Source organism: Aythya fuligula, chromosome 9, assembly GCF_009819795.1.
Source record: "Aythya fuligula isolate bAytFul2 chromosome 9, bAytFul2.pri, whole genome shotgun sequence".
Taxonomy (NCBI): domain Eukaryota; kingdom Metazoa; phylum Chordata; class Aves; order Anseriformes; family Anatidae; genus Aythya; species Aythya fuligula.
Window position 1 is genome coordinate 15,015,685 of NC_045567.1, and position 12,365 is coordinate 15,028,049.

Below are 12,365 nucleotides of genomic sequence, written 5' to 3' on the forward strand. Positions count from 1 at the left end.
TTAACAAGCAACATCCAACTCTCCTGCTGGTAAAGCAGATAATAGGGTCAAAGGCACTATGAACACGAAACAACACAAGGAAGATCAGAAAGAGCTCTTGTGCTCTGTGCATAGCAGATGCTATGTTCATTTTGTACCACACTTAAAGACACTTAATTTCCTAGAAGTCTAAAACTCATGAATCTTTGCCAAATTAGCATGCAGTCAAAACATCACCCCTGCATCTGAAGCTATTTTTACCCCAGGCATACAGATCACTTCTTAATGGTGAGCGCCTGTGGGCTTTGCCATGGGCTCAGCAATAATATTTTCATGGACACTTGCAGTTAGCAAGGAGTCATATTCATTAATGTTTGCAAGGCTCTAAGCACCATTACGATGTAAATTGGCGCAGTGCTGAGTGGTCTTATAATTGTAACATTCTTTTCCCATTAATGCTTTTGTAAATGCTCTTCTTCCTGCAGAAAGATATGATGCTAACAGCATTGTTTTCCTGCTTCCGTGAAAGTCCTTTGATTACAGAAGTTGTACCACACGACCTACCTGAGCATGCACGTATAATTCCCTGTGTCATTGAGAAGAGCAGGCCAGAACCAAAGGGTGTCTTTCTCCTTACTGATGCGATTATCCGGGAGACGAAAGTTAATGGGCTCCTCCAGATCCCGGTCCTGCCCGATCCTGTACCAGATCAGGGTTAAGCCAGCAGAATGGGCTGTACTGTAGTTATACTTCAAGAAGGTCTCAAAAAGCGGGCATTTGATCTTGGCAGGTTCCCCATCATAAATCTGGATCTGTTTCATGGTGTCCACACCCCAGTCATCACAGCGTTCTGCAAGCAGGAAGAACAAGGTGCCTGAGCTTGCACATCTCCAGGAAAAAATCAATTCTGCCCCCCGTTTCCTACAGCCCTTGGTACTGTCTCCAAGGAAGTCAGAGGCAAAAATCTAGTGTTTTAAGTGGAAACAAACTTGGTTTTCACAAAGCACAACAAGAATGGTGTGATGAGCTCTAGAGAACTTGAAAACCTCTACTTTCATTTGCAGACCTGCTACATTTCTTCCAAGGTACTGTCATGATGGGAAATAAATATGATAGGATATTCCTGCCTAACACCAGGCTTCCTAGAGAGCTCCAAGATAATACAACCTTAAAAAATAACTGCTGTGGGAATATAAGATCTGCATGAAAACAATGCTAGAGGTGCGTCCATCCACACAGAATGACAGGGAAGATGGAAATAGAGGTGTCCTGAGAAGAGGAAAAAATGAGCACTGCAAATATCAACCATCCCTTAGAGCTATGGGCCATTGCCCCTGCCAGAGGAAGCTGGGCTGGCGGAGCTGGAAGCAGGCGCTGCCTCTTCTGTGATGGATTTGTGCAACTCCTGTGCATGCCATACTAACACTACAAACTACAAAGTGACACATAGTGACTGTTCACAGCAAAGTTTGGGAAGGGAGGCTAAGGATCAGGAGAGACATTACAAAGGAGACAGCAGCAGGTTCACTTGGGGATCACAAGCAGCCCCCTGGTGCTTTCCCCAAGTACTGTCCAACAGGATCAGCGTGGCTCACAGCAGACTCCAGCTAACAGAAACTGGGCAGTAAGAGAAAAAGCTGTTCAATTATTTTTATTATTTTTTAAAATTGCTTCTAGTGAACAGGACCAAGACAAACAGCACGCTCAACACTCATTTATCTTCTAAGAGCTCCTTCCCACCCTATTCCTCCCACCCATGAGGATGCCCCATCACAAAGGGATGGGGTGCAAGCAAAGCAGGGTGCCAGCTAACCTGGGAACAACCTGCACTTCGCAAATCCCCATATGCTGACAGGGCAGAGGTGACACGGCACGCTTCCCAGCACACCCCTGCAGCTGCAGCGAGGCATTAGCTAGGGCAGCCTGATGTCTGAGCCCTAAATGAGTCCAACAGAAAAGGGGTTGCTGCCTGCAGCTGCCCCAGGAGAGGCATCGCAGCCACTCCAGAGACAGCACTGCAAAGCTTCTCTAGTTTGCAGATTTTAGAAGAACTTGGACAGAAAGAAAAAAACAGAATACAATATGCTCTTTGAGCCCAATTCTTCTGAACTGACTTCACAGGCCCAAAGCACAATTTCTGGCATTTTATCTTCCTTAAATAGACAGTAGGATGTAGCTTGGCCCCAAATTCATACTTAATTAAAAAAAGCAAATAGAAACCTTTGAGAAGACAGGCCCACAGTGCTTTAAGGCAGCAATGCTAACTCGTGTGGCTCAGCAGTGTTTAGTCATGGGGAGACAGAATTTGGGCCAATAATAAATGAAATGCTTTCTGGCTGTTTTATACATAAATGTAAATACAAACTGCATGGCTGCTACAGCATGGCAAACACCCATGTGATGGAGTGCTACTTCTGGACAGAGGGAAATGGGCTGGGAGGAGGTAGCAAGGTTAGCAAGAGTCCAAGTATTAGGAAAACAACCCGAACCATGAGGAATGCCTTAGCTCATCATCTCAGACATACAGATTTCTTTCAGAGCTACTCTGCTTCAGCCTGCACCCATCAGTCTGTACCACTGCTATTGCAGCCAGTGACAAGGCTCATTATGAAAGACCAAAATCACTACCAGAAGCATCACACCATGAGAAGGTACAGTCACCCTGCACCACCATGGTGGAGGCCAACTGGAACCAGTATGCTGGTTCATGCTCATCAGGCAATTGCATTAGGTCAAGTTTCCATGTAGTCAAAAACAAGACAAATGAGCCTGCCAGTGCCTGGCTCTAATTGCATGATGAAGATCTCATTACCATTCACGTGAGGGGCATTTGTTTTCATAAAGAAAGCCTTCCCCTCTGAAAGGAGCAAGGTCTCAATGCAGACCTGTGCCTGTACATCAGGACACCCAGGTTCTCTTCCCTGCACCTGACTTTGCAGTGTCCTCTTGGGTTGCAAAAAGGAAAATTATCCTTATTACTTCAAATAGCAGGACTGAAAAGGAAGTAAACTATATAAAAAATTACCGTATTGAAATTCTTGGAGTAAAGATCAATGAATTTTGCAATCATGAGCAGGTCTTGCATTTTGCAAGAGCTCATAAATCAGCATTGTAAAGCTACTTACTCGTTCTACCTGAATGAGTAATTGAAAATAAATATATTGCTTTTGAGTAATGCAGAGGGGAAAAAAATACATCATTGTATGGGCCTTGCTTTCTTAGCTGGGGGAGGAAGTGAGACCATTGCTCTGCACTGTAAGAGCAGTACATGGAGATTTTGTCTCGGAGCTGGCCAGTTCACATGATTTCAGGAATGCCAACACACCAGGTGGCCAGCCCTAAGGCTGCCCCATCAGGTCGTGTTCAGGTGTCCGGCACACTTCCAAGCTCAACCCCAAGCGCAGCACGTAACCAAGCCAAGAGCAAGCTGCTACACAGAGATGACAGCAGCAGACCTGTGGCTTGAGCCTGCAGGTTGTGCTTACCACTGCACTGACAAGGCTTAAATCGAGTGGGATCAGCATTCATACTCCGAATTCAGGGCTTCCCTTGACAAACAGAAACCCAGTGAAGCTACGGGAGCTATATACAACACCACAGTCCCTTCCACACTGCAGCAAACAGCACTACACCCGTAACAGAAGGAGAGAAAATTCTATAAAAAAAATCCATCACACAAATGAATCTTCCCAGAAATGCCTTTGCAGAACACTTGAAAGCAGCCCCCCTTTTCTTCTTACTGCTCATGGTTCAGCTGACCCCCTTATGCTGAGTGCTCTGCAACCATGCAGCAAAGCAATCTATAACCCGTAACACCTTCCCTGACAGACAACGCAGATAGAGGTAAGGAAGATGTGTATTTTTAAATGTATTTGCTGCATTGACAGCAAACTGCCAGCAGGGGTTGATCCACCTAAAGGCCCCAGTGCTTCACAGGTCCCAGAGAGCACCAGAAGTGGTAGGCTGCATGGTAGGAAAAAATGCCTCCAGCACAGGAAGAGAAAGTGCAGGCAGAAAGGCCATGGTACGGATGCCCACCTTGCTTCACGTGCCTCAAGATAAATACATGAGCATGCTGCTGCACTATGGCTCTGCCCTGATGCACACTGAGAAGTAGCTTGCATACGTAGGTGAATCAGCAAAGTTAATTCAAAAGCGTCTTCCTTGCTTGGTGTGTATGTTGCAGCCCTCATTCATAGGAATACCTACTATTGTACTAGGGACGGCAAGCTCTTCTGTTACAGAAGCAGCCTGATCTGCCCCATTTCAAAATCTGGTGCTGTAACACCCTTCAACATCAGGCATCCCAGTACAGACTGCTCCTCAGAAGCCAAACAAAGCTGAAGAAAGTGGCTTCTCCACACGCAAAGCAGAAAATGAGAGGAGAGAAAAATAATGATGTTGCTTAGCTGCACAGAGGTGAAAACAGACATTTCTGGAAACCTTTCCCAACCTTTAATTTACCGCACTGATTTACCCCCTAGGGAACTGAACACTGAGTACACCCAACTGAAATGCTCCCTTCAAGATGTGTCTGCAGCACCTATTAGAAGCACCCACACAGCCAAAAATGAGATAAAATTGGTGCAATTATTTGGATTTTCAAGGGGAGACAAACTGCAGAACCTACGGATTAAAAATAAGAAGAGAGCAAGGCCACATCAAGAAGCACAATGCCCTTTTTTCTCCCTCCTGTTTAGCAGTTCTGTGCAGTCATTTTAAGTATGCTCACGGTACCTCCATTTAAAGAAAAAAAAAAAAAAAAATCTCCACCACAAAACCACCAGCTCCACCCTGCTTCCACCCCATCTCTCTGTCCCTCCCCTGGGGCTACAAACAAAAGCCTTCCACTAGCTAAAACTTCTGCAAAGAAATATAGAGCCACTCTTGTGACAGGCCATCCATCACACCAGCACAAATCATCCTGCTATTTGCCAAATTGATGCATCCTTTGTAGTCATCTCCAATCCCTAGGAGGGGGCCCACCCCACGCAGAGAGGGGCTGTGCTGACATTTGGGATATGCTTTTCCCCACTCCATGCCACCAGTAGTACTAAAGGGGGCTGTACCATCTTCCTACTTCCTTCTGCATTATCTTAAGGCAAAGCTGAGCTGAGTCCATCTCTTTGTGCAGAGGGCAGTCACACCAATGGTTAGCTTGATACGAGCATCAATAAGGCAGAAAGCCGGTCCAGGAAAGCAATTAAGACTGAATTAATCACTACCACCTCTAAGAAAAAATTTCCCCCACCCTCTTTCAAGCGCACAGCAGTTTGCCAGCGAGTGGGAAGCAGAGGAAGCCAGGCTGAATGGCGGAGCTGCTCTCGGAGTAAAGGAGGCACCAGCTGTGGCCAGCCGCCACGCGTGGGTGCGCTTTCTATTCACACGGGTGCCAGGAGCGCCCACACTTCCACTAGGCCTGGAGTTTTGCTTTCACACGTGCAGCCTGCATAGGAGTGTGGCACAGCGTGCTCCACGACAGCATGTTTTGTTCAGCAGCTGAGAAACGAGGCAGCGTAGCAGGAGAGCATCTCCCACTTGGCCTGTACCCCATCTGACCACACACACAACCGAGGAAGGGTGGCACCGAGCAGAGTGAGAGAGAACATCTCCCTGTGCTGGGAGAAAAAGCAGATCCAAACACTCTGAAATCAGTGGGTATTAGAGGACTCGGGTAGCCCCAGCCTAGATCAGCTAGCTTTTCGCATTCATTCCCACCATCTCCAAAGCAGAGATATTGGTCAGAGGGTCTGGAAATTGGGAGGAGCTCAGCACCACCTTGGAGGCTCAGCCTAGAAGCTGCATGAACTCTGCGGGAGTTTATAATCTGACTTCCAGTGTGAACACATCAAAAAAAGCCTGTCATAGCCTCACTACCTCCTTCCCCCAGCCTCTCCAACATAAGCGAAAGCGGTGCCAGCACAAACCTCCTGCGATCAGCTGGGAGGCACAGCGTGCAGCCCAGCCCCGTGCGTGCGTTCCTGCTGCGACGGCACCAGCAGTGGGGCTTCACACTTCTCTCAGGGCTCCTCCTGCCGTGCTGCTGAGCTGCAGTGCTGCTGTGAAAGCATCTCCACAGGATGCTGCTGACAGAGCAGCATCTCCCTCTGAATGCTTATCATTTCAATACATGGGATGGACAAGAAAGGAAGGAGGAAAGAGACTCGGTGTTTCCAGAAGCATTTATACAGTGTGGTTGATAAACTTCAGGTCCTGCAAGTCTAGTTCAAACAGGTGTGACAGCCTGTGCTTGTGCCAGCTTCACAAAAAACAAGCTGTGTGAACTTATGTTGACTTCAGCACAAGCCAGGACTTCAGAGGAAGCAGCCAGAGCATGACATCCAAAAACGACCAACCTGTAACAGAGCCCACAGCACTCGACTCAGAGCCTCCTTACCGATCAAGCAGTCTGTAATGAGGAGAAGGGTGGTTGTTGTTTGTCTTAAGACTCCTCCACAGTGAGCTCTGTGCCTTCACTCTCTATCTGTGATTAAAGCTGTGTTTACTGAATGTGGCACAGAGTGTTTTGGTTACCTCCAGCACACAAAAAAACAGGCACACAAAAAAAAAAAGTGTTCAGTTTTCTCTAGCAAGCTTGACATGTTTTCCTGAAGGCTTTAGAGGAAAAAAAAAAAAAAAAACACCATGAGATCAAAATGATAAAGGTATGGGTATGAACTGCTTCAAAGCCTGAAGGAGAAAAGGAGCAAATAGCTACTTTCCATCCCACTTCATTGAGGAAATTGCTGCATGAAGCAAAGTAGAGCAGCACAAGAGGAAGAGAGAGAGAGAGAAAGAGAGATAAAGAGAAAACAGAACAGCCTGTTGCAATATTATCTGTATGAAAGGCAGAGGTGGTTTGCCTGATTCATGCCATGATAAAACCATGCTCAAGCTGGCAGGGACTCTTCCACACACCCGGGACATCCAGTCAAGTCAAGGTCCAGGCTGAACTCCTGGCCCTACCATGGACTTGCAGAATTAAACCTGTGCAGCCTCGTTACTGCACTGAGCCAGGATCTTGGTTGCATCCCGTCCTTCTTAAAAGACAGCAAAAGATCCTGCACTGTGACTGCACAAGTGGCCATCTAATACTGTAACAGTGACATTCCCAAAATGAGCTTTCTTCCACACGTTTCTGCATTTCTGTGCAGAAAGGTCACTCTGCATTCATGTCTGTACAAAACTCACCCCTCTCAGCCTCTCTGTGGCCAAGAAGAGGAAGTGAACACTGTTCCTCTCTCCTTGCCAGGCATGATTCTGGCTGACACGGAGAGAGGCTGAAGGCTGCAGCTACGTGTAGACACCCTGGGTAGCTCCATCCTGGAGGTTTTGTCTCTACTTCAGGGCCACACACACCTTTCAACACCCTCAACTTCATGCCCTCCAAGTGCCATAAACTTCTACAACCGCAGTAACTCAGACTGGTATGGATGGTTATAAAATCATGTCCTAAATTAGGACAGCAAGAAGCTGCGATGGGAAGAGTAGGAGGAAGTCAGGAAATCCCAGGAGAAGATGGTGGGGGAGGGATTTAGTCTCTTTAGAAGACAATAATGCAGTTTAATCTATTTTTCTTTTGACTTTACACACTAAAATAAGCTTCTCAGCTTCTGGGGCTGTCACAAATCATAAGGAAAATAAGGCCACTGGAACCCCATCAGTAGAATAAGAGCGATACAGTAATAATCCTGAGGAGCTGCGCAGGGCTTTCCATCTTCAAAGTGTTTTACAGACAGTAATTTATTAATCCGCAGATTTCCCCTGGCCACAAGTAACTACTCTGCCTCTCTGCAGAGAGCAGGGAGACACAGGGTGCAGACTGACACTCGAGAGGGAGTGCAGAAGGCAGCTCTAACCTCCCAGGCCAGACCAGAGCTCCTGGCTGCCCTACAGCTGCAGGTGTAAATCCATTCAGGATTTGAGCCCATGCTGGGCTCACCCTAACACAGCCTGCCCAATACCCCCAGAGCAGCTCTCGGAGGAGTTTCTTACACAAGCACGGTGCCTCCTGGCACTGAAGGATTATCTGTGGACTGCTGTTACCTGTTAAATCAGTATCTAACATAGTCCAGCTTTGTTTGAAGACAAAGGGATAACATTACTTTGTATTCATACTGACTGTTACTGTCTTAGACTGGTTTTTCATCTCTTAAACCACTGTGTATCTACATCACCCCAGTGTTGTCAAAGAAGTCATTAGAAGACTGAAACTAGGTTCATTGGTTTTTGCTGTCTTTTTTTTTCTGAATAAAAAAAACATTTGGGTTCATTAAGCATCTACAACACAAGTAGAGATCTAAGCCTTATTTCCATCTTAAGGATAGCTTAGCAGAGACAAGGAAAACAGAAGACCCTGAATACTGTTGCAAACAATGTCCCAGAGGTCACATGTAAGGAAATCAAACCCAGGCACTGCAGATTATATATAGTTTCAAGACCAGAAGATATTCGCCCATGTGCACAGCATGAACAAGTAGTAGACTCAGGCATCCAATTGAAATGACAAATTCCTTCCCTTCCCCAAGCCTGTTTGTATCCCACACTGTGTAGCTACTTTCACCTGCCTGCTCCTTCCACTCATCACCTCCCCTTCTGTCCTCCCCAGTCAGACCATGCCCTGACACAAATCCAACCCACCTTGTCAGCCGGGGCTCATCTCCATGACGATTGAGCCAGCAGAGGTGCCCAGGCAAACAGTTCATACCCATACACAGATACAGCTCTCATCCACACAATGTCCTGTGAAACTGGGCTCCAAGGCATCTGAAAAACTTCAGCTGGGATATTTAAAGTGCATTCAGGAGCCAGGTGCTGTGGTGCAAGGCCCACACCTGCATGGAGCTGCTTGGTGTCAGGAGAGCACTGGGGCAGCTTCAGGCCACATCCAACCTTTCTGAGTTCCCTCCCCAACTTCTGCAGTTAGGGAAGAAATTAGACAGCCCAAACACCATACACCATTACCAGCGCATTTCCAGTCTCCCACACTAGACTATTTATGGCTTTGCTGGGGTGAAATGGGCTTTAGCTGCCTTTTGGTGCCAGCCACAGGAAACCACACAGCATAGCAGAGGGTTGCACAGGCGGCTGCCCCTCCATCCAAACACAAACAGCCATGAAAGCCCATTAGTAAGGACAGTAGATGTTCTGACAGCCAAAGTGGCTTATGGCATACACAAAACAAAAAAGAGCTCTGCACTGAGCAGTGGGTCTGCCATCCACAGACATCCAGAAAATTAAATGCATATACTATAGCAGCTTTGCTGAAGGGATGTTTCAAGTGATCATGTGTCCCATGCATCACCCTTTGACATTTATCTTCCTGCAACACTCTACCATGACTTTAACTATACCGTACAGAAAACCTGAGGAGGAATATTTAAAAAGCACTAAACACCACACAGAAAAGCAGGGAGAGCCCTGTCAGATCACTTGGCACGAGCCTGTGTAACCCAAATGCCAAACTCACTCTCTGAGCCTTCAGAGTTGCTGCCACATTTCCTGGGCAGTCCCCACCGTGTCAGACCCAGCTCCCAACACCCCACAGCGACTGCCTGGGGAGGTCACCATGCTGCTGTGACAGCAGAAGGACGTCACATCAGCAGCAACAGAACGGCAGGTCCAGAAATCCACACAGATTTTCCCTGAGAGCAGTGGATCTTCACGGCTGGGTCCCTCTTTTCCAGGCACTCCTAACACGTGGGGAGTGGCAGAAGAGACCTGGGCAGTGTATTCCTTCTCCTTTGCTGTTTGTTTGCCAGCACTGCAGAGAGGCAAGCACTTTGGGGGGTGGGCTTGCTAAATCCCCAGGGTTTATTTCTGATTGCTGTCCCCTCAAAGCCACTGCCTGTTCTTTCCTCCCTCCCCCTTTGCCTTCTGCAAATCGTGCTGTCTCCTTCCACCCCCAAATAGGAAGTCCAGAGCCGAGACGCACACAATCTGCCTCTTCACCAGAGCCCGGCTGACTGCGTGCCAGGGGAGCCGCGAGCATGACAGCATATTTCCTGTCAGGAAAGTGACTCAGTGAGACGGCTGCAAGAGCTCCTCTTACCCGAGAAGTTCCCCTCTCCCCTCGCGTTGCTGAGGCATGAGTCAGAAGCCGAGAGCCAGAATTTCAGTCCCCTCCGGATCCAAGCAGAAACAGAAGATTTCAAGCCCAGGTCCTGCCTGCAACTCCACAACAAGTCGCTGCCATGTGCTGAGCCCTGGTTTCATGCCTTGCAGAAGGGGAATAACAATGCTGACCAAGCAGGGAGACTTGAATTTGCAAAACGCTTTTAGTCAGAGATGGTGGTTTCCACTATCAGTTTGCTTACGAACCGTTCACAACATGCTCGTAGCCACTGTGTGACCACTATACAACCCCTAAAGACAGCCAGTGTTGGCAAAATGCACAAAGACAAAGCATTTTACGCATGTCCATTTCATCCAGAATATGTGCAAACACCTAAAATAACCAAAAGTCAGTTTTCTTCTGCTGGCCTCGGCTGATTAATTCCCGCAATAAGCAGGCACTTACCAGAGCTGCTGCAGAAGGGGATCACGCACAGCCACAGTGTCACCAGCAGGGCACCGACCATCTTCATCCTGCCAACACAGTACACCAAGGGGTTCTGGTTATTCCATAACACTTCATTGCTGCAGGCATTTGTTACTTTTTAAGAAAACTGAGCATGTGTTTATTCCCACAGATCCTTTGCCCACCCACAGATCCTTTAGTTCTTGTATATATATATTTTTCATTAAGACACTCTAAGAAGAGCATCAATCTGCATGGCAGTGTTGTCCTGCCCACGGGAGCTCTCCCAGCCTAGGAGGTGACAGCTCAGAAGAGGACAGCCAAGCCTCTTTATTCACTGGAACAGCCGATATTCATGCACACAAAGAGTAAGGAAGCTACTTGCCTGTCACATACAGCAGGGGAGAAATCCCAACTTTGAGGTTTCAGCAAAGGACTTCAATATTTCAGGAGTCATTCTGCCAGTGCACACACTTGCTTTTCAGAAAAAAAGAGGGCTGAAGCACATTTGCACCAAACACACACCTGACTGCTGGGCACAACAAAGGCCCACACAGAGCCTCTACAGGGCCTGCACGCTGCTGTGGCCCTACAGGACAGCCAGCCCACCAAAACCTCCCCACACGGGGCAACAAGTCCCTGACTTGTGCACACTTCAGAAGTAATCCAGACAAACCTTTGTACTTCCTAAGGCAGGCAGAAAACAATCCCAGGCTTCTCGGTTCCTGCTATTTGCTCATTTCCTGTAATTTGAGATGAACGAATGCTGCCAGTTTCACTTGCCACGTGCTCTGGTGTTTGGCATTCGGCTTGCTCTGAGAGCTGCTCACTCACTAGATTCAATTTCCCCGTGTTTCTAGGTTTTCCAGGACACAACCTGGAAGCTGCTAGTCACGACAGCTGACATTTACCAGGCACTCTTGTTAATGGAGCAAAGGTTGCACGTGATATTCCTGGGTGCCGTCAGAGCACAGAGGGAGAAGAGATGGTTAAAAAGGATGAACCTCAAAGCAGCTCAGCCCTGCCAGGCAGATGTAGTAATGAGCACGGTGACACTGCCAGGAGCACGCTCCTGAGGTGACATGGAAGACTGTTCCATCAGAGTGTGCTGCAAGGGCAGGGAGAGAAGCCACAGGGCTCCCTGAAACACGTCCCTCAGAAGCCTCTCCATAATACACACATTATGCTGAAGGTCTTCAGGCACAAGCGGAGAGCGGCTAAGATTGCACAGATTGCAGGTATTAACAAGAATGGGATGTGTGAACTACTCGAAATCCAGCAGCAGATATTTAATCCTTCCTTTTCAATGCCTGGATTTGAAAAGCCTTGGAACAATGCTTTCCCTATGCTGGGCTCATCTCTAAGAGACAAAAGGGAATCTGGAGCAAGCCCGCTCTTCCCTGCACAGCCCACGCACCTGGCTGCCCTGGAAGCCAGGAGTCCTTCAGAAACCCGCGGGCAGCTGCTCAGTTGTATTCCCTAAGGTCCAGCTGAGACAGCCGGTCATCCCCTACCTCTGTCACCCAAATTGACAGGGCAGCCACTAGCCAAACCCCCTGCTACAACCATCTATAACCACCTCCAATGTCACACAGGAAGCCTCCATGGGGAAGAAACACAGTTAAGTACATCCATCCTTTGGAAATGATCAAGAATGGTTGAAACATCTTTGCACTATTAGCTTGGCGAGAAAGAACCAGTATGTTACACCTTCGGTGGCAATGTAAGAGCTTCTGGGGATTCAGATGCTGGAACAGAGGACATATAAACAGCAGGAGATCATTTCCATAATAAAGTTTCTTCACAACTCCCTCTCCATTTGTCATTAGATAAGTGCACAGCACGTCCTAATTCACCCTTATTTTCC

General features: G+C 47.6%; 1 protein-coding gene across 3 annotated transcripts in view; it reads right to left on the minus strand.

Annotated features, from left to right (window-relative positions):
- IL1RAP (interleukin 1 receptor accessory protein) overlaps positions 1–11,182 on the minus strand; it is a 29,718-nt gene extending 18,536 nt beyond the window's left edge. For all 3 annotated transcript variants that reach the window (XM_032193063.1, XM_032193064.1, XM_032193065.1), the window contains exons 1-3: positions 10,884–11,182; positions 10,499–10,566; positions 544–829 (exon numbers count right to left, since the gene is read on the minus strand). In XM_032193063.1, the coding sequence (XP_032048954.1) occupies positions 544–829; positions 10,499–10,565 (353 nt within the window). In that variant the 5' untranslated portion in view covers position 10,566; positions 10,884–11,182. The remainder of the gene's footprint in view (positions 1–543; positions 830–10,498; positions 10,567–10,883) is intronic.
- Between the last annotated feature and the right edge of the window lie 1,183 nt (positions 11,183–12,365).